This window comes from Helicoverpa zea, chromosome 10, assembly GCF_022581195.2.
Source record: "Helicoverpa zea isolate HzStark_Cry1AcR chromosome 10, ilHelZeax1.1, whole genome shotgun sequence".
In the NCBI taxonomy this organism is placed as follows: Eukaryota; Metazoa; Arthropoda; class Insecta; order Lepidoptera; family Noctuidae; genus Helicoverpa; species Helicoverpa zea.
Genome location: NC_061461.1, coordinates 107683 through 134809, shown reverse-complemented (window position 1 = coordinate 134809; position 27127 = coordinate 107683). Strand labels below are relative to the sequence as shown.

Genomic DNA, 27127 nt, shown 5'->3' with positions numbered 1-27127 from the left:
CAGTTGGAACTAAAAATCAAAATCAAATAAAAATTGTTAACATCGTTAATACTGGACATTGAAGTATCCCAGGGACATCGCCTACTTAGGATTGAATATCTCCAAAAATAACAAATATCAAAATCTGTGAGTCGTAGTATTCCGGGTTGCCACAGGTGCGATAGTGCTGACCTGATTTATTCCACACTCTTTTTTGCCAAGCTGTACATACAAACTTAGAAAAGTTGCATTGGTAATTGCCTGACCTGGGATCGAACCCGCGCCCTCCTACTTGAGAGGATGATACATTCTCACAAACTTTCACATTTACAATATTATATAGTAGAATTCTGTCTGAGTCATAGACTTAATATGTATAATATTACATATTTACATCTATGGTCTGACTACTGAATACAGTTCGAATCTGTTCTTTTAGTTGATTTTTTGACAGTTCTTTCTTTCTGTCACAGTCCTGACAATCTCTCCTACAAATAACCTAACCTCATGCTGTTGTATGTAACTATAATCATCGGCTAAAAAAATATCATATTTGTCTATTGTGCCGTTCGAACTGACTTCCTTGGTAAATAGATAGTTGACAATAATATTATAATTGCCAAAATGTCTCAGAAAGCTTCTACGAAGAACCCTAAAGCAAAAACTAGCGAGGAGATCTTTACAGGCTTTCAAGCACTACGCGGTGAACAACGTCAATTAGCCAATAAGATTTCAGAGTTGGAAATGGATCTGAATGAGCACAAGTAAGTTTACGTTCCCTATGATAATATGTGTTACTCACCGACCAGCACAGCCTGGTGGTCGATTACTCATAATGTTTGTTGTCTGACGTGCCTCTTTACATTTCAGAATAGTTATTGAAACTCTTCGCGGTGTGGATAAAACTCGTAAATGTTTTCGGATGGTGGGCGGAGTTTTAGTTGAACGCACAGTTGCTGAAGTGTTGCCTGAGCTTGAGAGCAACTGTGAACAACTGCCTAAAGCCCTGAAAGCCTTGGAGGAACAGCTGTCCAAAAAAGGACGAGAGATTAATGAATATATAGAATGTCATGACATACGCCTGCAGCGAGTAGACCAGCCGCCTGCGGAGGCAGCTCCAGAGCAACCTTCCAAGTCCAATGTTCTGGTTGCCAGTGGTTAGGCTGGTCACTGATATTGCATTGCAACTAACTGCTTTCAAACTAGTCTAAATTAATAAAGCAGTATTGTGTAACTATTTATATCTGAACATTAACTATTGTACTAAGCAGTGCTGACTTGGTTTGAATTATCTTGTATATGTTACCGTAAGATTACAAACATCGTTAGATTACAATCTATCTCGAGAGATTGTAAACTGTCGAATTATTGTGAACCGTAACATCTGATTGCAATTTAACGCATTATTTTTCGCTATATTATAATCTATCTATCGATGAGAAATTGTCAAATTGTCAACTGTCCGAAAGCTCTCTCTGATTGGTCAGTCTTTTTGTAAGATCGACCAATCACGACCAGCCGTTCTGTTCCCATGGAGTTCCCGTAGAGTTAGGAATGAAATAGAGGTGTCAGTTAAATAAAATAAATGCTCTTCAAAAATTCTTCAAGTATTAAAGAAGATGGATCAAAATTGCCCCACGTCCTATAACAATGTGACGTATCTCAAAAAAAAGATAAAAATGTTTAAAAAAATATGACATACTCTCTAATTCATTTTTTTTACACCTTCATACGAAAAAAATGCTTTAAAAATTGTTCAGGCGCTGTTATGAAAACATCGTTCATAGGACTATTTATGGACTATTTTATTACATTATTTTTTTGTTTGATAGGGTATACCTCACAGGTGGTCCCATAATCATCAGGTCAGGAGTTCCCTCGCCCTTCTCTGGTCTCCATCATCAAGTCAGCTTCAAACCTTCACTGTTGCAAAGGTCTATTCATTACAAATAATATGAGCCCAAACACGAGGTAGTTTACATATTCGGTTGTCGAGTTCCCTCGACCTTCTTTCGTCTCCATCATCAGGTCAGCTCCAAACCTTTACTGTTGCATATTGTTGTAAGACATACACCTTATAGTCAAGTTTTTTCCTGCGCATGCCTACAACTTTCAAAAGTTGCCCTGGATTTCTCAGGGTTTCCATCATGAGATCCTGGCCTGATGATTATGGGACCACCTGTGAGGTATACCCTATCAAACAAAAAAATATTTTAATAAAATAGTCCATAAATAGTCCTATGAACGATGTTTTCATAACAGCGCCTGAACAATTTTTAAAGCATTTTTTTCGTATGAAGGTGTAAAAAAAAATGAATTAGAGAGTATGCCATATTTTTTTAAACATTTTCATCTTTTTTTTGAGATACGTCACATTGTTATAGGACGTGGGGCAATTTTGTATGGATTGTGATCCGTCTTCTTTATATAAAAATAACTCTTATAAAAATAACTCTTATAAAAATACAGTTAGGTATTTTGTCTTCAAATACAAACTAATATTTAAAAATAAAATAAAAGGGGTGCTAATTAAACAGGCTTCTTTTTAATATCATTATTCGCCCCCAAAAATGTATGTTGCCTTCTAAATTACTAAGTCAGCCACAATTAATAAAGCGTCGAGCATCTAAATAATACTATCTTAGCCACGAGTTATCTTCCACTCTAAATACAACTCAGCATGATGGTTATTTTTTTGCATCTAAATTTGTAGCATGCATTCTAACAGTAAACTTCTTAAATACTATTAAATGACATCATAAAAATATTTATTTACCTTCTAATTTTTTAACTCGTACCTACTGAGTTTTTTGTTTAAAATATAACACATCCCATATTAATTGACCCAGCATGGAAGTAAGCATGCAACATGCAGCAAGCATAACTTCTGTCACGGCTCCGGCGCTGCGGGGCTCCGGCGGTCCCATGCGAGCTTATCGTCGCAGATGGTTTTCACGCTCACCACCGCAGCTTCGGCTTCGGCAGCCTCAGCCGCGGCGGCGAGCGCTGAAACTACCTGCGCCTCAGCTCGCAGGCCGCCTCGCCCCTCCGCGCCTACGCGGTTTTGAATTGCACTCTAGGGGTAGGGCAGACAAGACTACGTGGAGTCGGTTTTGCAGCGATTCGTTTTCGTCACTAACTTCAATTTTTAATACAATTTTTAATTGTGTGTAATTTGAGTCTTAAAAATTAAGTACAATTTTTGATTTTATAAAAAATTAAACCGTCACTTATTTTTGCACGTCAAAGAGCTGTGACACCGGGAGTTGCAAAGAACATTGTCTTTTTTGACGTTCTACCAATCAGCGCGCAAGATGCATTCCGTTCTACGCCAGTTGACAATTTGACCGCTCTACATCGCTCTCGATCTTACAAAAAGACTGACCAATCAGGGAGAGCTTTCGGACAGTTGACAATTTGACAATTTCTCATCGATAGATTATAATATAGCGAAAAATAATGCGTTAAATTGCAATCAGGTGTTACGGTTTACAATAATTCGACAGTTTACAATCTCTCGAGATAGATTGTAATCTAACGATGTTTGTAATCTTACGGTGACATATATAACACAGCACTAAGACAGTATGACATTGTCTGCAATGGTCCTGGTTGGCAATAATTTGGAAACTACTTTGTCAAACAACAGGCAGGAGTGGCACAATGCTATCAGTATTGTGTTACCTGGAGGTGGTTGTGGCCTGCTATACACTTGTCAACTATTTCTTATAACTGCTAAGTAAATAAAGATTAAATATTCTTGATCCTTATTTATACATAAGCTGATTATTACAATACAACTTTATTTGGTTACCATTATGTCATCAGCCTTCTGTCATCTCACTACAAGGCAAACACAGAGGATTGAGCTTGTGATCACCATGCTTGCTCAATGCTGATGGATTGTTAGATTTATTTAGTAATTCTCTTTTAATCAGTCATTTCTATTTAAGATGTACATAGAGAGTACCTACATATAAACTTTGTATATGAAAAGTTTCATTGGTACTTGCCTGACATGGTAATGACCCTATCTAGGCCACCACTGATATATTGTTGACACTCAATGCAATTCTCTCTCTCAATCATATTCTCGAATTTGTGTAATGTCTTTCTTGGACCTATAAGCCTCGTATCCACTGGGTAACATTTGTCGAGTGGAGACGTGATGCACAACAATGTCCGTATTTCGTCCAACGCGCAACGCGTGCTAGTTCCTCTGGCGACATGTTGTCGACGACTGAGAATGTGTGGACAGACAATGTTGTTAAACAAATGTTCGGCGTCAACATTCAACAAGTTGCAAAACATGTTGAGCAACATGTCGCGCGTCAAATGTTGCTAGTGGATACGATGGATTATGGATACAGGCCAACACAAGTGTCATTGAGCCTGATGTAAGCATGTGTTATCCAAAATAAAAACCAATTTCAAAATTGTATACAATTTAATAAAAAATAAACAATCTATTTTGTAACAAGTCAATATTAATTGGATAGATTACCTAATACCCTAAAAAATATTTAACAAATGGTTTATAACCATTCTCTTTCAAGTCTATGTACTTTCTTATACTATTATGATTTCATATGACATAAGAATAATAGTTGGTACTATCAAATAAAGTAATTAATTATTAATATTTAACTTTTTTTATACCCTACCCTTACTCTTGCTATAAATATAATATGTTCAACTTACAACATATTGTGTTATTAAAATTATTGTCAGTGGCGTGCACAGTGACAATAATATAGATTACGAGATTCCCACTTAGGAAGAAAGATCAACACTGTTATAAGTATAATCAGGCTTTATTAATTGTTATCCTTATTTAGCAAGTATATCTATATGTTATGGACCAAGTGATAAATTGAGCAGTATACATAATGCCCGGTCATTATGAAAAATGCCCAATATGAGAGTGCAATTTGATAATAATTATTCAAATAATCAAATTGACCGGGCACTATACATATTGCCCATGACCTTTTGGGCAAAGTAATACAAGCAACGTAATAACATATTTATATTCAATTTTTTATTGTTATTGCCATTTAATTTAAAATTAACTAAATATTAAACCACTTAAATAATCAGCCTCATGATTTGGATTAATTATGAAGGACTTTTGCCTTAAAAATCCACTAGTTTTTGCATTTAAAAGTTAAGGAAAGTCATATTTAAAGGGTGCTTATTAAACAGGCTCCTTTTTAATATAATTATTCGCCCCGAATAATGTATGTTGCCTTCTTAATTACTAAGTCAGCCACAATTAACGAGCATCTAAATAATACTATCTCAGCCACTCGTTATCTTCTAAGTAAACCACTCTAAATACAACTCCGCATGATGGTTATTTTTTAGCATCTAAATTTGTAGCATGCATTCTATTCTAACAGTAAACTTCTAAAATACTATTACATGACATCATAAAATTTATTTATTTAGCTTCTAATTTTTTAACTCAGTACGTTTAAAATGTAAGCAAGCAACATGCAGCAAGCATGGCTTCTGTCACGGCTCCGGTGCTGCGGGGCTCCGGCGGTCCCATGCGAGCTTATCGTCGCAGATGGTTTTCACGCTCACCGCCGCAGCTTCGGCTTGCCTCAGCCGCGTCGGCGAGCGTTAAAACTACCTGCGCCTCAGCTCGCAGGCCGCCTCGCCCCTCCACACTTACGCGGTTTTGAATTGCACTCTAGGGGTAGGACAGACAAGACTACGTGGAGTCGGTTTTGCAGCGATACGTTTTCGTCACATCATCCTCCGAGCCTTTTTCCCAAACTATGTTGGGGTCGGCTTTCAGTCTAACCGGATGTAGCTGAGTACCAGTGCTTTACAAGGAGCGACTGCCCTATCTGACCTCCTCAACCCAGTTACCCGGGCAACCGTTACATGGGATACGTTTTCGTCACTAACTTCAATTTTTTGCTTTATTATCAAATTGCCCAACTGTCATGTAGCAATATAATAATGCCCGTGCAATGTGATAAATAATGAAGTTAAGATAGTTATTAATCACTTGGCCCGATAAAGCTAGACATTATTCATAATGCTCGGGCATTATTTATAATGCCCGAATTAATCACATGGTCCATAACATATATAATGTCCGTGCAGTTGGAATGTTAATTGGCAGAATTTACATTTTAAAATGGAGTCATCAATAGATATTGAAAGTTACAATATAAAACTTACAAGACTAGAGCTACTACCTACATGGTATAGTATTGTGGCTGGGCGCTAGAAGTGCATGAAATTAGTGGGCGCGTATGTCTCGTCGCCGGCGTCGGGCGCGCGCGGCTTGCGCAGCGGCGCGGGCGGCTCGGCCGGCGCCACGTCGCTGCGCCCGCCCGTCTTGCGCAGCACGCGCAGCTCCGAGATGCGCATGTCGCGGTCCACCGACTTGCACATGTCGTAGAGCGCCAGCGCCGCCACCGCGCAGCCCGTCAGCGCCTCCATCTCCACGCCCGTGCGGCCCGTGGCGCGCGCCTCGCAGCGCAGCGTGATGGCGCCGCCCGCCGCGCACTCGCCCGCCGGCAGCGCCACGCGCACGCGCACCACGTCCAGCGCCAGCGGGTGGCACAGCGGGATGAGCTCGGCCGTGCGCTTGGCGCCCAGCGCGCCCGCCAGCTGCGCCACCGTCAGCGCGTCGCCCTTGGGCAGGCGCGCGTCGCGCAGCAGGCGCAGCAGGCGCCCGCCCACGTGCAGGCGGCACTCGGCCAGCGCCGCGCGCGCCGTCACCGGCTTGCCGCCCACGTCCACCATGCGCGCGCGGCCCTGCGCGTCCAGGTGCGAGAAGGCGCCGTCGCCGTCGTCTTCGGGCGGCGCCGAGCAGTAGGCGCGGCAGGCGGCGCGGCGCGGCTCCCGGCGCGGCGCCCAGGCCGGCCCGGCGGACAGGCCGGCGGACTGGCGGGCGGGCGGGCCGCCCGAGCGCGCTGTAACGGTCCATGACTGAGGCGCCGCTAGCCGCCGATGAGGATCATCGGTCGATTCTCCATTCGGGCCAGATTCTCCATGCCTAAAAATACATGTCGTACGGGAAGCTCGCCGAGCTGGCTACCGAAGCCTTGCGCCCGTCGACCTGTATCAGAGTCAGCTTCATCGAGCTCAGTGACAGAGCAGATGCGCGCCATAAATGCCTACCGCTCACCGGGTCGACGTCGGCCCTGAGCCACAGATTACTAAATAGTTACTAAGTAGGTAACAGATAAATCACTCCATACCAAAAAGTTGATACCTACTGTTATAAGCACCTACAAGTTCCCCAACTACCTACAAATTCCTAGCTGCGTTATAAAATGAACCTTAAAACCTCGAGCGCTTGATTGTTATTCCAATGCGATAGCGCACAGTTCAGTAACCGCAACCGTGACGTGGCCGTGCTTAGGGTTGCTTCTTACAATTTAATATTTAAGTAGGAAAACAAAGATACGCTTATTTTAAGATAGCCTTTTTTTAAACTGAGTTTTTAAATAAAGAGTAATATCAAGAATACTTTTCTTTAATTAAGTGCCTACTTAAATGGAGTATGGGTACATATTACTAAATATTATCTAATACGTAAGCATAGGTAAGTAGCAGTGGCGGTAATACTATACAAGCCCAAAAGCCCGGCATGCCTTGCTAAAATGCTCAATAGATTCAATAAAGAATCAATATCAAAGGCGAACAATTTAAAAGTTCGGGCGCTTAATTTCTCATCAAAACAACACAAAGTGTCTAACTATTCCACGCCACCCACACAGTGACACAACACACACATGCGCATTTGTATCAATTGTATCATCTACATATAGCTATCTCGTTTACTCACACCGGCTTTTACCGGGCTTTCAAATACTATCTCCGTCTCCGTGGTGTCACCACTGTGTGGACAGCCGCGAGGACACGGTAGACCACACAGTCCAGGAGTGCCCTGCGTGGGAAGGGCACCGCCGGGTACTCGTCGAGGCTTTAGGCGGCGGCGACCTCTCGCGTCCGGCCCTGGTTCAGGCCATGGACCGGGGCGAGAGGGAATGGGATGCCGTCGCCTCCTTCTGCGAAGCAGTCATGCTCGAGAAGGAGGCGGCGGAACTTCAGAGAGTTCGCACCTCTCATCCCGGCCGCCGCGCTGGAGCAGGTAGACACCACGGGCGCCGGGTGTCGCGAGACGACTCCCGGCCACCGTCGGCGTGGGTCTGTGGGCGGTGAGTTCGGGTGGCTCATCGCTCATGTCTATTTTAGACAACAGACCCGTGTCGGCGGCGCGCGTTGTTCCACGCGCTCCTCAAAGAGATGTCAGCAACCCCAGCGGGGCCCAACAGGGCCAAGGCCTGCCGGGGCTGCGGGTTGTTCGAAAGAGATACCGAGGCCCTGGTACATAAAAGGCCTATGACGGAACACGACGGTTTTTAGTCAGTCTGACACTCCCTCACCGCTGCTAACCCACAGCGGGAAGGGTCATTTGATGATTTTTGACGTCGTTAAAAAAAAGCCCTCGTATAAACGTGGCTTATATGTGCATATCATGTGTAGTGTGACTCTCTGAATCGCGATATCTCAGGAATGGTATCATTTAGGAGAAAACTGTTGATGCCATTTTTGTAGAAAATTTTAAGATCTACAACTTTGGCCTGATGTTCTTTTTTGATAAAACTTACCTTACTTACCTTATAAAACCTAAAATTTTGACATTTAACCTCGAATAACTTTTGACGCACACATGGGATCGATGGGGACTTTTAATATTTTATTTATAATGATAAACCCAAGCTCTCCACCAAAATTCAGCTTTCCGGGATTTTTTGTTATTTCAAATGTCTATTTTGACCGGGCTATATAACGGCTATATATGAGCAATGTATTTCGAATTTTATAGCTCAAAACGCAGCTCGAGATTCGAGTGTTAGTAGGCTTACCATAGCCCTGGTATATTTGAGAACGGGTTCCTTCTATCTGGCAGAATTTTAATGCTCCGAATTTTATTTGGCATAACACACTTGGCATAATTTTTCTTTTAACGAATATTTTTAATGCATAAAAAATATTTAGTATAATTATGGTTTCATCGAATATTTATATGCCCGAATTTACAGTTGCATACTTTTAAGATGGCAGAATTTTATTTCGCACTAGCTTCTGCCAGCGGATTCACCAGCATCCCGTGGGAACCTCTGCACGAACCCAGATAAAAAGTAGCCAATAGCCTTCCTCGATAAATGGGCTATCTAACACCGAAAGAATTGTTCAACTCGGACCAGTAGTTCCTGAGATTAGCGCGTTCAAAAACAAACTCTTCAGCTTTATAATATTAGTATAGATAATTGCTTTTGGCATAGTTAGAATTCCGCATTACTTCCTTTATTTTGAGAAACTATTATTTGGTATAATCTCACTTGGCGTACTATGAAGATGGTAGAATTTAATCTGCATTCATTTTATTTAGCAATATGCCATTAATATAACCTTCTATAAAAAAAAATTGAAATTCGTGACGAAAACGAATCGCTGAAAAACCGACTCCACGTGATCTTGTCTGCCCTACACCTAGAGTGCAATTCAAGAGAAGATGGGCGAGGCGGCCATCAGCTCAGCCGGCCAGCAAGCCGAAGCTGCGTGCACGTTTTTATTTTAGTCTAATATGACCGGGACCACCTACGTAGGTTTATAGGTAAGTAACAGTTTTTTTTTATTTTCTAGTTTTCAGTGCACATAAGATAAAACCACTTAACTTAATTTTTTTTACCGATTTTTTATTTTCTAGTTTTTAGTATTTAATGAAAATGCCTACCGAATATTCCTCATTCTATATATGGGTCAGCAGCGGTGAGGGAGTGCCAGACTCTTACTGACTAAAAACCGTTGTTTCGTCGTAGGCCTTTTATGTAACAGGACCACGGTAACTTTTTCGAACAATCCCGCAGCCCAGGCAGGCCTTGGCCCTGTTGGGCCCCGCTGGGGTTGCTGTCAGTATTCTACTTGAGTAGCCCTTTCATTTGATACCCATATTGAGGGGGTTGTGGAAAAAATATGTAATCCGCCATTTTGTACCGGCGCCCATCTTGGATTTACAATGTTATTAATATTACTATATTCTATGGTTATCGGAATTAAAGGTGTGTACCAAATTTCAGATCAATCTGACAACAGGAAAGTACTTAAATTTGAATTACTAAAGGAGATGGCCAAAAAAAAAACCCAGTGTCGACAGAAACTTCGTATGTATGGTTGGATTCAGTATAATGTGAAGATTATAAAAAGTTTTTCATATCATCTAAAAACCATGGGGTTCTCTTTTTAAAAGGTTTTTTCCAAGAAGATTTTAGTACATAAAAAAGCTTAACTTTTCTGTTTGCAGTTCATTAAAAGTTGCGCATAGGGTAAAAACTTTACACTCAGGTGTACATATGTCTGTTTAGCACTATACACGAGTGATGGTTTAGAGCTGTCCTGATGATGGAGAAGAGAGAAGATCAAGGGAACTCGGCAATGGTAAATATTAACTACCTCGTGTTTGGGCTTATATTATTCGCATGGACGAGAACTTTTCACTAATGTGAACAGTGATTAAAAAGCTAAAAAAAAACATGTTTTTTTTTTTTTTTTTTTAATTAACCTTTGCCAGTTCAGAAGTTTACACATAACAGGGAAACCTCTTCAAGTAGGTAAGGCCGGTGCTTAGTCGTAGGTATCTGGAGTGGTTCATGTCAATAGTGCAATGGTTGGGGGTCAAAACTCAAACTCAAGACGTTTTGATTACCAGGCAAACTCTGTAACTATGGTGATGTTACTCTTCGCATGTATAACGTTAGTATACCATGTTTTTTATGGTCCTTTATGCAAGTAATCTTTAAAATCAACATAAATTCAACATAACCTATTTTTGTAAAAATATGGTATAGCTACTATACCCCATGGATTACAGACTGGATTTTTTGGCACCATCAAAGGTCTATCATAATGAACCCATTGGTACCCATTTCGTTGCTGTCGATTCTGGGTTTTTTACTATGAAAATTTGGCCATCTCCTCTGACCCAAGAATCTATAATATAAAAATGAATCGCAAAATGTGTTGGTAAGCGCATAACTCAACAGCACCGGGACCAATTTGGCTAATTCTTTTTTTGTTGTGTTTGTTATTGTCAGGAGAAGGTTCTTATGAAAAAAAAATAGGGTAAAGTAGAGAAGTCAGTTGACGGGAGCGAAGCCGCGGGCAAAAGCTAGTAAATAATAAAACAAACGGGGAGAGCTAAATAAAACCGTTTAAAAAGGTTGATTCTAGTTGCCCATTCCAAAAGTAGCTTCCTAAGGAGAAGAACGGGCAAAAAACTCCATGGTTCCTTATACATAAATAAATAAATGTATGTCAAAAGGAAATTCTGACTGGCAACTTTCTGCGAAATGTTGTTTCTACTATTTAAGTATTATGAACCCACCCAAAACAAAAATGTGAAAGGCTGCCAAGTTCGATAATATGGAAATCCTTCGCCTATAAAAGAAGTGAGATCTGAATAAGTACCAAGTTCCATACACATACCTCAGTTAAAAATAGTTACTTTTTAATGATGTTACTTGGCAACTGATGCAAATGATGTTACGTCTCAACAGATACTAGAAATTTGATATGCGTAAATAAAATAGATTTTGAATTATAGGGGGGTCGAATTTGGCCCGAAATGGTTCGTGTAATATAACCCACGGCCGGTGTGTCGCTTTTTTTGCTCGAACTTGGCGGACACACTGCCGTGTGTCTAGATATGAAATTTATGCCTTAAAATGATTCTGACTGCCAAATTTATGGGTTTTTATAATCATCGGCATGGATATTGAGCCCTGACCTTCACCTGCGCAGAAGTGATTTATTGGTTTATTGCCTTATGTGTACAGTGCGCAAAGCGATCCCCACTCTTCCGCCGAGAGCTCAATATCCCTGCCGATAACTACACTTGAGAGCACTAAAATCGCACACCCTAGATTTTGACCAAAAACAGTGGATATTCTTAAAACTCTTTGGTTTAAGTAAATGAAAGTTATTTTTAATAAAAATACACACTTTGTTTAAAATGTCATTTAAAAAGAAATTCATTTTCCTGGAAGTTACGCGCAAAAACATCAAAACAACAAAATTCCTCGAATTAACTCGTTCCAGGTAGGCACTACTTGCGCCCCTTCTCGCAGGTATAAGAGGGTCAGTTGAAGGTTTTTTTAAATCATTTGTGCACTGAGTGATAACCCCTCTTGTGAATACATACGGAAAACTTTGAAAAACATGGACACGACACCTGCAGAGGCTGCTCAAGTTATAGCCTTCTTGGAAGCTGGGCAAAATCAAAGCCAAGTCGCTCGACAGTTGAATTTAAGTCGATATTCAGTTCGACGTGTGTACCAGAGGTTTCGAGAAACTGGAGGCTATATGCGGCGACCAGGATCAGGCCGCCATCGTGCTACATCAGACCGTGATGACGGCTTTCTAGTGACAACAGCTTCGAGAAGTACGCAATGTCAGCATAAGTCGGTGGACAGTCAGAAGACGATTGTCTGAAGCTGGGTTGACTGCACAGCCCACCGACAAGCCCGGCTTCAATTTGCCCGAGAGCATTTAAATTGGACGTTAGAGCAGTGGAGGGCAGTTATGTTTTCCGATGAGTGTAGAATGACTTTACATGGCCACGATGGACGCTCAAGAGTATAGAAGGTCATCAGAGCGATTTTCACAATGCTGCATTAGCGAACGTGTCGCTTCTGGCGGTGAATCGTGTACGTTTTGGGGTGGCATAATGCTCGATTCTAAAACCGACATTGTCTTGATTACTGGGGCCAATTCTGGCCCTAGATCGAGAGGATTAACAGCCCAGCGATACGTGGAAGAAGTCCTCGAACATCATGTTAGGCCGATTTCGTGGCTTATGGGGGAAGAATTCCTACTTATGCATGATAATGCCAGGCCACGTGTTGCTAGGACAGTTCGCGATTACTTGGAAGACGTCAGTATTAACGTGATGGAGTGGCCAGCTCGTGGTCCTGATCTCAATCCTATCGAGCATGTATGGGATGAGCTTCTTCTTGGCGAGTCGATGGCAACTTAAATTTTGGAGGCCCATTATTTCGCTACGCATACGGCATTTTCAGTAGCGTTATATAGGTCATCCACTATGCAGCTGTCGGGGCATAGTGGGCAGCATAGAAGGTGCCGCATGGTTTGTGGTATGGCACCACACCCGCAGCTGTTGTCGTCAGTGTAGCCCCACCTACATAGGTCCTGCACCTGCCTACCCGTGCACGTAGCCTGTTAAGAGACTTCCATACAGGCCACGGTCGGTCGTAACCTGGTGGAAGCCGTTCCACGGGTGGAAGGAAGTCAGGCAGAGCAAGTTCTTCCCATTGTTCGATGCGGGTCTTAGGAGCATCTTTAACTGGGGCTACACTGGCGAGGAAACTGTTCCTGCTTTTTAGTCGGCTGCGCAGTGGTCTAGCGCCATGTAGCGGATGACGTTGGTTCGTTTCTTGGCGCATTTTTTCCAGGGAGGCAGCCACGTTCCTGCGTACCGCTGGGGGTGCAATTCCGGCGAGTGGATATAGCATTTGAACCGGTGTTGGTTTGAGACAGCCTGTTATTATTCTACACGTCTCATTAAGAGCTACATCCACCCCCTTTGTGTGCGTGGAGCGACCCCAAACTGGGCAGGCATATTCACCGGCAGAAAAACATAATGCTAATCCAGTGGTACGCAGGACATTCGGGGCAGCACCCCATTTGGAGGTGGTTAGACGTCGCAGGAGGTTATTACGGCTGAACACTTTCTTCTTTTCTTCAATGACCTATCTAAGGTAACACCCAGGTACTTTGGGCAGTCAGTGTGCGTGATGCGTACGCCTAACAGACAGACATGTGTTGCTGGGAAGTTTGTTGCGCCACTTCTTCTTCCCAGCAAAAACACATAGGAAGTGGTGAAGGGTGGGCGTTTTGGGGGCTGTCTTTTGTAAATTTATTTTTTTGACGTTCGAAAAGTGCTGTTTTGCAGCCAAGTTTGAATAAATGACTTTTGATTTTGATTTTTTTTTTATTTTGCCTCTCCAAACGACGTCTAATTTGCGGTTAGCCATACGGTTGCGCAGGTGATAGGCGCAGGACTGTGTCTTAGCAGGATTCGGTTTCAGGACGTTTTTCCTGTAATAGATGTCCAGGTCTTCAAGGGCAGCAGAGAGGTAGGTCTCGACCACTTCAAACGATTTTGCCTGCGCTGCCAGTGCCAGGTCGTCGGCATAGATAAAACTGGTTGTATTAGGTGGTTGCGGCTGATCGTTTGTGTAGATGTTGAATAGGGTGGGGGCTAGGACACTGCCTTGGGGCAGACCGTTTCTGAGCTTCCGCCACCTACTTTGTCCAGATTGTAAGTGGACTTTGAATCTCCGGTTGTAGAGAAGTTCTCCCAGAATTCCCATAAATTTCCGATCGTGTGTTAGTTCGCTAACTTTCCACAGAAGTCTCCTTATATTGACTGTATCATACGCCGCCGAGAGATCCACAAAAACCACGCCCGTCACTGCACCGGCTTCATATCCGTCTTCGATATGCTGAGTAAGCCGTAAAACCTGATTGCGGCATGACTTACCAGGTCTGAAGCCGGCCTGCTCTGGGATGAGTTTAGGATCTATGATCTTCGTTAGACGGTTAAGGAGCATTCGTTCAAAGAGTTTGTAAGTATGACACAGTAGGGAGATAGGTCGGAAATTTTTAGGGTCATCAGGCGACTTGCCAGGTTTTAGCAAAGCTATTACTTTGGCTCTTCTCCAAACCCTCGGAATCCTGGAATGCTTTAAACAGTAGTTAAAAAGGTTAAGAAGCCAGGATACTGCCACAGGACCTAGATGCTTGATTTGTTCGGTCGAGATATTATCAACGCCGGAGGCTTTGCCATTTTTGAGGTTCATTATCGACCCAACAATTTTACCCAGATCAAACTCTCTGCTTATTTCATCTGAATTGTTGGGTTGGCAGGACAGTTTCGGAGTTCGGAGTTCGAGTTGTCAGGTTTTCCGTTCATCATTAGTTGGTGGGCTATCTGATTGGCAGTAATCGGGCTAATTTTGACAGGTGGAGGTGGTTCGCTGGTAAGCTTCCTGATAGTGTTCCAAGCTTTTTTGCTATTATGTGTTAAGTCCAGGCTGGTTACGGTGTCCACCCACTTCTCGCGTCTGCTCTCTGATACTGTGGACATGAGTTCTTCGCCCACACGAATAGTCTCCTCAGAAAAGGGGTCGGTACCGTAAAGGGAGTTGTACTGAGAGAGCAGCTCTGCAGACTGTGTTGATAGTCCAGGTACATAGGCGGCGCGGCAGCCTCTCGGTATGAATCTTTTGGAGGCTTTATGGACTATTACAACAAACTGATCGTATGCCTGAGGAGATGGATGGACATCACGTAATGGTTCGTCGACAAAGCTGGAGAAGTCTACCCAATTGGCTTTAGCATAGTTGAAACGCCGCCGGGATGAGCTGAAAAGGCGTATTCGAGCAAGAAGTCCAGCTCCCACACATCTCCAAGCGCTGCAATTAGCCATTGAAGGAGAGTGGAACGGTATACCACAAAAGTTCATAATTAAGTTAATATGGTCGATGAAAAACCGTTTAAGAGCCGTAATTAGAGCTAGAGGGGGCATCACTCCATATTAATAAAGATTTTATTGAAAATTTATTGATTTGTTTCAATTCAATGTCTTGACCGCTAAATGCAATAATCACAACTTTACATGCAAGTTTCATTTTATCTCCTGAAAGATCCTTCTGTGCATCTTACATGCACTTCAGTGGTATCGTAGAAAAGATAATAAAATAATCTTTAAGTATCTATTGCAATTTAATAATTTTTTAACAGCTTTTTTTGTTAAAGTCTGGGGTGTGCGATTTTATTGCTCCCGAGTGTATAATGTATGCTAAATGAGTGTATGCCACACAATTTTCTGCAAAGGGAAGATTATGCCAACTGTTGCTATGTAAAATAAGATTATGATGATATAAAAAGTTCTGCCATAAAAGGTGGACCCTTTGAGAACAGGTACCTGTCCTACCGACACGTTTGTACTGTATTAGTTTAATGATTACGTTGACAAACATTTGTGGTCCACTAGGCAAGTTGACGTGGTGAATGTATGGAATGCAGGCAGAGCTGCGTCCCTGGGCGTGGTACGCACCTGCATGCCTAGCGCGCTTGTTGCGCAGCGCGGCGCGCACGAGCGCCAGCAGCTGCGCGTCCGACGCGCCGCCGCGCGCGCTGTCCCGCAGCGACACCTCGCTCGCGCCGAACAGGCACACCTGACACCGGTACATTTACATGTCAACTCAACAGGAAGCGTATTGTTGTAAGTGTTATTAACTAGTATATATATACTTAGAGACCTTTAAGTTTCCGTCCGCGGTGAGTCGCAGACGGTTGCAGGAAGAGCAGAAGTGCTGCGTCATGGACGAGATGAAGCCGACGCTGCCGCGGTAGCCCGGCACGCGCCACACCTGCGCACAATGCCTGCGGTCACTAGCGCTCGCATAGCGAGATTGCTGCGCACCGAATCTCGGTTCGATTCGGTCACCCAGAAGCTTTAAGATATGATTTCGAACCACGCTGCACGCAGCAGTGATGCCACTAAGGTGCTGCCCAGTAGTGCTGCCTGCTGCGCTGATTCCGAGCAACGCGGCAGTGTCGCTCTGTTCGTGGTGATGCGTTGTTGTGTATTCGTTAGTTTACTTTGAGTTGACAAGATGTCGATTGATGACCAACTTTTATTTATACTGTTGGAAGAGGAAGAAGTCTGAGTCAGAGAAATTCATCCTTTTGTTGTCAATTTACGTGTCAACATTCAAGTATTCAAGGTCTGTCGCGGCGGTAGGGCGACACTGACGCGCAGCAGTGCTGCCGCTACATTGCTGCCTAGCTCGGAATGTAATCTCATATAAGCCAATAGCAATTGTACGGGGACCAGTAGTGCCGCGGCAGCACTGCTGCGTGCAGCGTGGTTCGGAATCATACCTTTATGGCTGTCCACAAATGTTTACAAGCCAGACGGAGCCCATTTTACGTATCGAATGGTTTGGCAAGGTTAAGCATGTGGGTGGTACGTACGGTGGCAGTGTCGTTGGGGCGCGGCGGCGCGGGCTCGAGCGCGTGCCGCGCGGCGGCGGCCTTCAGCGCGGCGCGGTACGGCACCAGCTTCGAGTCGTCCCACTTGTTGCCCGAGAACGGCATGAACTCTATGAACCTGCCACACAATAGCGACCTTATGTACCAACCGTCGTCTCGTTTAGCGGCCTGCACACTACTTGCGAAGTTCCTCGGCAAGGTACTCTGGATAGTTGATGGGACCCGATGACCACGCACTATATCGAGGAAAGTTGACCAAAGTAATCCGAAGTGCTCCGCCATACTCCTCGTAATTGCCTAACCTTGGCCACCTTCGCAAGTAGTGTCGAGGCTGCATTTCGATGAATGGGAGGTTTTCTTTTAGAGAATTTAAAAAAAACAATAATTCCCCAAGAGAGTGACAGATGGCGCAATGGGCACTGGGCGCTCCGTGTGTAACACCTACCTCACTTCAACGTCGCGCTCACGCGTGTACTCGACGAAGTCACAAATCTCGTCATCGTTGAAACCTGAAGCGATACGATTTACATTACAGTATGTATCATTATATGTAATTTTCAAACATTTACATGATACGGCTGATTATTGTACCGATTTGAGTCTTAGAAGTAGGTAATCGTAGATTATTTCATATTTCATAATCTTTTTGAGTAGATTCAATATGATGAGCCGTAACCGTGCAGATACAGTAACGTGGTTCACGCGTAGACGTGGCCTCGCTGTGTAAAGTAAAGGGATCTTTATTAGTGGTGAGCTCGTGGTGCGCACGTTGCTGTTCCATCGGTCACACAAGAAGCGTTCGCAATAAGATCCGACAAGTTTCGGGTCACGTCACACCGCAAGGGGGTCGCTAAGGTTACTGTATCAGCAACGGTTACAGGAGAGTATGTGTGTGTGTGAAGGATCACCTTTCATGAGCACGACGTTGATCTTGACGGGCGAGTAGCCGAGCTGCAGCGCCAGGTCCACGCCGGCCAGCACGCGCGCCAGTCCCTGCGCACGACCACACTCAGTACCTCACACTCTACTGCTCCCACTCACACGCATGCAGCTTGAATCACACAGTTTGTCGGTTCACTATCTAACTAAGGCACAGCCTACTACTACTACGTACTAAGGCTGGCTCCAGACCCACTGTTTCTCTTATTTTACTGGAGCGGCACCACACACGCCGTCCGCGTCGCTTCGTCGTCAGTCGTCACAGAGCTACGCGACGCACTTCACTTACCGGATTTTGTCGCGTAAGTACTTTGCATTTGCGTTCTACCCTTCCGATTACAATTAAAATGTAATCCGATAAACTTTTTAATCTATAAAAATATTTATTTATAAACATATATAATGTTTATAAATAAATCTGTAGAACTCATTTTTGTATTTTCATCTATACTAATAGGTATTATAAAATGTTAAAAGCAATATTTTATGTTTGTTTGTTATTATGGATAAACTCAAAGACTCCGATTTGTAAAATTATTCCACTGTTGGCAAACCGAGCTCTTCCCAAGTAACATAGGTTATATTTTATTCCAGTTTCTAACTACGGGACGCGAGTGAAACCGCGACACAACGGCTAGTACATGATATATGGATTGAGCAGACAGTGTAGGGTGGGTACGTACGGGGCGGCGCGCCATGCGCTCGTAGCGGTCGGCGCGCAGCGAGTCAAGCGAGACGTTGAGCGCGGCCAGGCCGGCGCGCTGCAGCGCGGGCAGGCGGCGCGTCAGCACCAGCCCGTTGGTGGTGAGCGCCACGCTGCGCACGCCCGCCTGCTCGCGCAGCTCGCGCACCACGTCAGCCAGGTCGCTGCGCAGCGTGGGCTCGCCGCCCGTCAGCCGCACCTTGTCCACGCCGGCCGCCACGAACACGCGCGCCAGCCGCACCAGCTCCGCGCGCGACAGCAGCGCGCCGCGCGCCGACAGCGGCACGCCCTCCGCCGGCATGCAGTACTGGCCTGCAGCGCATCACATCACCATCAGCCCTCGTCCGACATTCTACATTTATGCTTCATGTGTTCGTAACACATTATTCATTTACATATAGTTAAACAGTAGCCAATTAATAGCACATGTAGGTGGGCACTCTCTTATATTATCCTATTACAATTATAAACAATATTGGAACGTGTTATTTTCTTTGCAAATGCCAAATACTTGAGTCAGTCAAGGCGTGTAGGTATTCTAGGATAGCTAACCAGCGTGTGGTAAAACATAAATATTAACGCCGGCCGCGTGAACAGGGTGACGAAATATTAAGGTGCACGGTTAATTGTGGCCATGAGTGTATTTGCGCCGTTCGAGTTGTCGCCACATGTTTGGGAGATGGAAGTGTGATCTTCCATCCAAGGCGTCATGGACATCCTGTTTGGCGCCTTGCTATCATCATGTGCCAAGCCTTGGGGGTCTAAAACGGCTGACATCCCGGTGGTGACAAGAGCACGACGGATAATGTTCGTTGTTATTATTTTGTGAGAGAAAAGAAACCTGGACTTAATACGAGTACTTCTTTTTAAGCCTCTTTCCTTTCTTTTGAAACCGATAGCTTCTGGAGCATCACGCCACGACACGACACGTAAGTGTGTTTCTGCCTTTATTCCTCCAGCCTAGTCCGCGTGGAGTTGTCAACGTTATTTTTATTTATTTTATTTGTTCCTTTATTTCCTTTTATTGCATTCACTGTTGTTGGAAGTTTCGTACCTACACGTCCGTCAGCCCGCAAACATATTTAACCGACTTCCCAAATAGGAGGAGGTTCGTCGGGATCTTTATTTTATATGTGTTCACCGATTAATTAGAGATGCCTACACCAATTTGAAATTATTTTATTTTGATAGGACATACTTCACAGATGGTCCCATAATCGTCAGGATCTGATGATGGAAACCCTGAAAAATCGAGGGCAACTTTCGAAAATCGTCAAACCAGATGAGCCGAGAGAAGGTCGAGGGAACTCGGCACATATTAACTACTTCGTGTTTGGGTTTACATTGACTAGGACTTTTTACTAATGTGGTTTGTGACAACTATACTTGTCACTGAAACTCTAAAAAAAAATTGAAACACTTCCAAAAACAAAAAAAACCTCTTAGGTGCATCGGCCTAGAAATCGCTGGCGAAATAAACATAGCTGCATTCACTCTTGCTCTTACTAGTGGAAGAACAAATGCCTGAAAATGTTGCAACATGTGCAAATGTTTCGATAAACAAATGCTATGTGGCATCTGCGAGTAGAGAAATAAATACTTTGATTGACATATTAATTATTATTTTAATACTTTATCTAGCATTAGGTCAAGCGGGGTTGCGGCCATATTCATTCTACTTTAACATCATTAGGTACATTGTGTAGTTCTTATCAAAATTAATCATTTTACGTCAATTGAGTTTTGAATATAGGTAATTTGCGGTCTTTAGTCCATTTTTCGTATAGTTTACCTACTTAGGAGTATAAGTTAGGTAAGATCATTAACCTTTTGCTTAGGAACGTGGAAAGAAAATTGCCATGCCCGACCAGTTGCAGACACCCTCAAAAGATGAAGGTATCTTTTCGTTGGGTGCGCTACTCCTATTGGCACTAAGATAGATAGATATACTTTGTTAGTTACACTAATTTTTTATTTTTTAATCTTATTCTAGTTAAAGTAGATGACATAATGGGCGGTCTTATCGCTAAGAGCGATCTCTTCCAGACAACCTTAGGATGGATTGAGACGAGTAGGAAAAGATTATAATGTAAGCAGTTAGGCAAAGTGTAGGTACACTTGCTCCTGCAATTTGCGTACCCATTAATAATATTATTGTCACAAATACTTAAATTATAAACTACATATATATTTGTGTATTTATATGTATATGTTACAGCCATAGTGATGAAATAAATATTATACACTAGCTTCTGCCCGCGACTTCGTACGCGGATCCTGTCCCTTATGCCAGCGACTATGGGGTCAGCAAAATCAAAGATCTGAATAGTCGCAATAGACGTGACCATAGGGATAAAAGTAGTGATTCTAATTAGTCCGCATTTAAGTTGTGTGTGACAAAAATATAACACGTATTATTTAACGTAAAAAAACATTGAATAGATGACAAAGTCGTGGTGACTTAGTGGAATTCGTGGTTTAGTGGGTAGAGAACCAATCTCTCAAGTATGAGCGTGCGTCTTTGATTCCAGGTCTGGCAAGTGCCTGCCAATGCAACTTTTCTAAGTTCGTATGTACTTTCTACGTATATTTTGGATACCAATGACCGTTATTTGGAGGGGATGTTAAACTGTAGGTTCCGACTGTCATTGAACATTCTTGGCAGTCGTTATGGGTAGTCAGAAGCCAGTAAGTCTTACCAAGGGGTGTTGGGTTGAGCGGGTAACCGGGTTGTGGAGGTCAGATAGGCAGTCGCTCCTTGTAAAACACTGGTACTCAGTTGCATCGTGACTGGAAGTCGATCCTAACATAATTGGGACAAAGGCTCTTGAGATAATAACGACAATAATAATGAGATATAGGCACCGCAGGACATCTGAGGCTGATGACGGGGAGTAGCGACCCCGCGGGGCTATATATACTGAGTTCTCCAGGGAGTGTATACTGTCCCCCATCTCCGGCCGGTCGGAGTGAACCATGACGGGGGTAGGTCTCACGCCTCTGGCTTGGCTTGGCCGTCCAGAGTGGAGTCGCTAGAGCAGGATTAGTAGCCCTGCTCGGAGGGTAGGTGCCTCATGGTAAGCACAGGGAGCGCGTAATCTGCGTTTAAAGTCCGCCGAGGTATCCTCACCCTTCAGCCGCTCATGTCCCTGTTGCCCTCTTGTTGCTATTCAGTGACAGGTTCCCGGGGGCCCAGTAAGTGAGGTGGCGAGTCTCCACCTGCCGTTTTTACATGTACCTAATACATTGTCAACCACTAACATCCCATCACAATAGTCCAAGTAGTTTTCCTCCATAGTTAGCAATAGTTTAGCACAGAACCGGGGATTGTCTTTTTTTTAACGACGTCCACCGGGGATTGTCCTTGGGTTCATTTCTATAGTGTATAAAGGGATAATCGTCGGTTTTGTGTCACCATTTCATTAAAGTTGTCTCAAAAGGGCTTCAGCGTGTTGGCTTCGGCCCTACGTTTGCCTCCCAAAAATTCGGAACTCTGTAGTCCCGAGGTCTGGAAGAGACATACAAAATAATAATGAGATATAACGCAACAAAGTAAGAGAGTGGGGGCTCGTGACGCCACGTCTAGGTATGTAAAATTTGTACTAAGCAGTGACTTAACACGAAATTCAAGCATTGTTGTATCTTCGTTATTATTTGTTTGTGAGAGAGAGAAAAGAAAAATGCATGTCCATTATTTATGGGTTATCTAAAAGACGGACTAATTACTTTTTTTGATTCACCATACCTATTTCATAACATTCATTTATATACATTTCAAGTGTAGTATTGCTCTTGAAGTTCCACATCAGGTGTTCCAGATCTTCGATGTTTATACGTCAATAGAGAGTGCTTATCAGATTGAACCACTTTTGCTAAAACGTCATATCTTCATATGCTTCATATAGGTAGTCGCAGGGCTCCTGGAGTTCCACATCAGGTGTTTTACATCTTCAATTTTTATAAGTCAACAGAGAGTGCTTATCAGATTGAACAACTTTTGCTAAAACGTTATACCTCTATATGCTATAGTCTAGCTGGGCCCCTGGAGTTCCACATCAGGTGTTTTAGATCTTCAATTTGTATAAGTCAATAGAAAGTGCTTATCAAATTGAACAACTTTTGCTTAAACGGCATACCTGTATATGGTACAGAGAAGCTGGGCTCTTGGGGTTTCACATCAGGTGTTCCAGATCTTAAAATTTATTATCTCAGCTGAAAATGCTCATCAAATGAAACAATTTTTGCCACGGCACCATATTTGTATCTTTTGTAGTTTTATTGGTCTGTTGGAGTTCTGCATCAGGTCTTCAAGTTTCGAAGATAAATTATAGCCTATATGTTGACCAGGCCTAATACAGATACAACAAAGAAAAAAATATTGAAATCCGTTCAGTAGTTCGGAAGATTAGCGTGTACAAACAAACAGACATACAGACATACAGACAGAATTTTTTTTTTGGATTTGTGCTCCATTACTGTTTCTAAACCCCACCCAATTATTATCTTTTCAATATATACAATGTACAGACACAGTTTTTTTACAGATTTATTATATGTATAGATAATCACTGGTCATTGTATACAATACCCAAATTGACTTGACAATGTGATAAATTAATCACTTTATCTGGATATTATTCATATTAGCTAGTCAATGTTAGCCAAAATAATAAATATGGTATATATAACCAACTTACTACTGCCTAATTCTTAAAAACGGTTTAAGTTATTATCGACTTTTATAATAAATCAACAAATGATTCCTCCCGCTGTGAGTTAGCAGCGTGAAGGAGATATTCAGCAAACCCCAGTGGGTTAAAGTCACTAACAGTCATACATTCCTTCACGCTGCTTAAACCACAGCGGGAGGAATCATTTGATGATTTATCATTTTATAAAAAAGTCGACAATAACTTAAACCGTTTATAAGAATTAGTCAGTACCAAGTTGGTTATACCTACCATATTTATTACTTTGGCTAACTTTGACCAGCTATTATGAATAATATCCAGATAAAGTAATTAATTTATCAAATTGTCAAGTCAATTTGGGTAGGTAATATACAGGGTGGCCCATCCATAGGCGTCCAAAAGAAAAATTTAGAAGCTCTATGCTATGGGGTATCCGAATCACCCCCATGTATGTTCAGCGAATTTTTGTACTTTAGGAGCTAGAATTATTTTTTTTTCCGTAATTTTCATTTCAACATTGTTTTTTCTATTTTATCTTTTTTTTCCTAACGTTTACAGATGTTTTTTTTGTGTAATTAATCATCATGATAGTAGCTATACTTCGGCCGTTCAGAGAATGCGTTCCTGACACATATAGAAAAATATTGTTTACCAAGTTATTTGACACTCAGTTTGGCACAAAATTATAACATTCATTGATTATTGATATAATAATGTTGTTTTAATGCTCCTCAATTGTTAAAACGGTAAACAACCAGCAAAAATATTTTTATCGTAACTGCAACGCCATTGCAAAGTTACGTCGTCAGTTCAATCGCGACGTGTCAGGAACGCATTCTCTGAATGGCCGAACTATAACACCTGAAAAAAAGCAGTTTGGCTAAACATTCTAGAACTTACATAAAATTTTATCTGAAGTTCAAAATTACTGTTGGAGTTCAGTAGCCAAAAATGTTAAGGGCTTAAAAAAATAACAAGGGGTGCCAGAGGTTTCTAAGCATTCTTAAAAACTGCTAAAAACCTGTGACAATAAATAACATTTTTACGCTCGCTTCGTTCGCGGAATGTTATGTACGTTACCTTGGTAACTTCATAAGTTTGATCCACGCTGTCTTACCTTTTGCCTTTTATAAGTCAAATGTAGCAAAAAAATATTTATGGACTTCTCAAAACAAAAAACATTAATCTGTCTCGACTTTCATAACTTAAACCTGGCCAACAGTTTGAGCCTACAATGATTTGGACACATTTTTTAAGTCCTTTACCTACCAAAAAAGTTATTTTCGTTCGAAAGTTCTTATTCATATTCCTTGTAACTACTCTGAGTACTTCGATCAATATGTACTACTCACAATCTTTCAATATATAGGGGGCGCTTGGGTGATGATTGCACCCAGGCGCTACATGAGCTAGAGACGGCCCTGCCTGCCTTCATATTGATAGCTGAAATTATGTGAATGATAAAGGTGAAAATAAACATAAGTACCTAAGTAGGCGAGGCGGCATTTTTCAGTTCTTGCCCGGTCTAAAAAAATTGAAGATCCGGTACTGCTGATGTCCTTAGATATTTTGTATATGTGTGTCTTGAAGGAACTTGAAGCGTTCTTTAAGAATCTTTCAACTTGATCGTAAACCGAGATCGTGTCCTATCACCAGGCTATGTATCTGATGAAAGTGAAAGTAAGAGTTTTGAATTGTTATTTTCACAGAAAATAGGTACTTAATAGGTAAGTACCTATACAAAATGAGACTGTTGAACCAAATGTTAAGAAAGGACAGCTGTACATAATGACAGTGTGATGTATATGAAGTGACTGAAGTCAGTCCAGCTGCACACACATGCACTGCGTATTTATGTAAAACAGCTCATTTGCCGACGGTAAACAGTATTGTGTCTGTACAAGGTCACACGAAGCGATGTTCCGTATCAGTGAATCAGCACTTTCCAATTTGTTCCACTTAAATAAAGCCACTACAATACGCGAAATAATGGTTTTATTATACTTCAAAAGAATGTTTTAATTGAAATTAACCCAACATAGCACATTATATAGGTATTACGTACGTATGGGTAGGTATTTACGTAGGCACATACTTATCTATACATGATTCCTTGTGAATGTAGTAACACATTCTTTCAATAGCGAGACGTTTCTCCAGTTTCCTAAGGGAACTGTTTACTCCAAGCAGTAGGTACCTACTCACCCAGATAGTCATTAGCCGAAAGCTTATGTGTTTCTGATTTAAAAGATGTCTATATAAGACCCCATTAAAATAGATAATGTAGTTATGATGTATTACGCAGTAATTCATCTGCGTTGAATGGTTTATGCGAATTTGCTGTCCTTTGTAAATCTTTGTCAGTCGTCAAGGGTAGTCAGAAGCGAGATGGAACGTCCGACAACCAATCTGCTAAGGATCTGATGAGGTAAGCACTGACTAGATAAAGCCTAGTGACCGGAAAGATGGGCAGATGGACAGCAAAGTCTTAGTAATATGGTTCCGTCTCACCCTTTGGATATGTACTTTGGGTTTTACCTCAGTGCCTTCTCTCTATAAGTATACCCACTTTCTTTAAAAAAAGACTCTTTTTCTTCTATTTAAAAAAAAGATTTTGATTTTGATTTTGACAACTACTACTCACAATCTTTCAATAAGTACTTAAAGGGCACTAAGATAATGATTACACACGGGCACAACAGGTTTTTTTATTTAATGGGAAATCATCAAATCAGCAGCGTGAGGGAGTGTCATAGTCTTACTGACAAACCCGTCATGTTCCTTCTTAAGCCCTTTATCCCCTTACAACTGCCAAAGATGTTCAGCCAGGACCTACAGTTTGCACTCCAAAACACAGTAATTGGGGGCCAAGATATACTAAGAAAGTAAATATAAATTTATGAGTACTTGCTTGACCTGGAACCGAACCCATGCACTCATACTTGAGAGGTTGGTTCTTCACCCACTAGGCCACCATGACATATGACATAATACCTACAGTAATATAACTTACATCGTAGATTACACCTTTCCGTTAATGAAATGCGAAGATAGTTATGACGTCGTCCAAATGAGTCGACTAGAGGTGGTACGGGCGTTTCCGCCGGCGCCGATGCAGCGCTGCCGGCCTCCTGTTGCATACACATTCAATATCTTACTATTATAATGGTTGTCACAGTACAAAATATGATAAAACTGTCACCTAATTTTATACTTACATTGGAATACGATCTTTTAAAACTATCTACAAGTCGAACTTTGGTGAAAAGCCCCAGCAATGACACTTCTGAATTGTTTACTCGTTTTACCGAAAAAAATAAATTGTTGATATATTTCATAATAACTTTGTCAGTGTCCCAGTCTAAATAAAATTGTTTTGGCGCACATTAGGCAATCGTGGCGATGACGGTAGAAGACCTACAAAAAGTTACTATTCAACCAAATGGGAGTGATTTTTATCACTGCACTCACACTTCAACACCACTAATAACTATAAATAACAGCAGGAGACCACCTGCTACTGAGCAAGTAATCTGAAGTAAAGTAATCACTAATCAGTACCTATGTTAAGAAATGGATATGAATGACATGACACACTATCTGACAGCTGTCAACAGTGTCAACTGCTCAAAAACTGCGCTGCGGCAGCACCAGCCATGCCACAAAACTCAGATTTATAATTAATGACCAAAATAAGTCA

The 27127-nt window shown here is 42.3% G+C and overlaps 3 protein-coding genes across 4 annotated transcripts; 1 reads left to right on the top strand and 2 right to left on the bottom strand.

Moving 5' to 3' along the window:
* Nucleotides 1-439: 439 nt before the first annotated feature.
* LOC124634065 (prefoldin subunit 2) lies at nt 440-4619 on the top strand. Of its 2 annotated transcripts, XR_006984818.1 has the most exons (3): nt 440-743; nt 850-1276; nt 3544-4619. XR_006984818.1 is itself a non-coding variant. In XM_047169472.1 (2 exons), exons 1-2 carry the CDS (start codon nt 604-606, stop codon nt 1139-1141), a joined length of 432 nt encoding a protein of 143 aa, XP_047025428.1. In that variant the 5' UTR covers nt 440-603; the 3' UTR covers nt 1142-1280. The 2 variants fall into 2 exon arrangements, 1 of the variants encoding a protein (XP_047025428.1); XM_047169472.1 differs by lacking the exon at nt 3544-4619 and having other exon boundaries at nt 850-1280.
* Nucleotides 4408-27008, bottom strand: LOC124634064 (GTP 3',8-cyclase, mitochondrial). The gene is made up of 10 exons (XM_047169471.1): nt 26646-27008; nt 26441-26558; nt 18717-19048; nt 18003-18087; nt 17540-17603; nt 17077-17212; nt 16359-16469; nt 16154-16274; nt 6081-7000; nt 4408-4826 (listed from the first exon to the last, which is right to left on the bottom strand). The coding sequence occupies exons 1-9, from the start codon at nt 26763-26765 to the stop codon at nt 6945-6947; spliced, it is 1143 nt and encodes a 380-aa protein (XP_047025427.1). The 5' UTR covers nt 26766-27008; the 3' UTR covers nt 4408-4826; nt 6081-6944.
* LOC124634101 (cyclic pyranopterin monophosphate synthase-like) lies at nt 6223-6747 on the bottom strand. Its single transcript, XM_047169517.1, has one exon. It carries the CDS (start codon nt 6745-6747, stop codon nt 6223-6225), a length of 525 nt encoding a protein of 174 aa, XP_047025473.1.
* Nucleotides 27009-27127: the final 119 nt, after the last annotated feature.

Bases quoted from the DNA above. Each gene is read 5' to 3' on its own strand.
- LOC124634065 (XM_047169472.1), top strand. From the start codon at position 604: ATGTCTCAGAAAGCTTCTACGAAGAACCCTAAAGCAAAAACTAGCGAG. The intron at 744-849 runs GTAAGTTTACGT...TTTACATTTCAG, and splicing joins ATGGATCTGAATGAGCACAA to AATAGTTATTGAAACTCTTC.
- LOC124634064 (XM_047169471.1), bottom strand. From the start codon at position 26,765: ATGAAATATATCAACAATTTATTTTTTTCGGTAAAACGAGTAAACAAT. The intron at 19,049-26,440 runs GTAAGTTATATT...GATGCGCTGCAG, and splicing joins GGAAAGGTGTAATCTACGAT to GCCAGTACTGCATGCCGGCG. The intron at 17,213-17,539 runs GTAGGTGTTACA...ATTGTGTGGCAG, and splicing joins GAGCGCGACGTTGAAGTGAG to GTTCATAGAGTTCATGCCGT.
- LOC124634101 (XM_047169517.1), bottom strand. From the start codon at position 6,747: ATGGTGGACGTGGGCGGCAAGCCGGTGACGGCGCGCGCGGCGCTGGCC.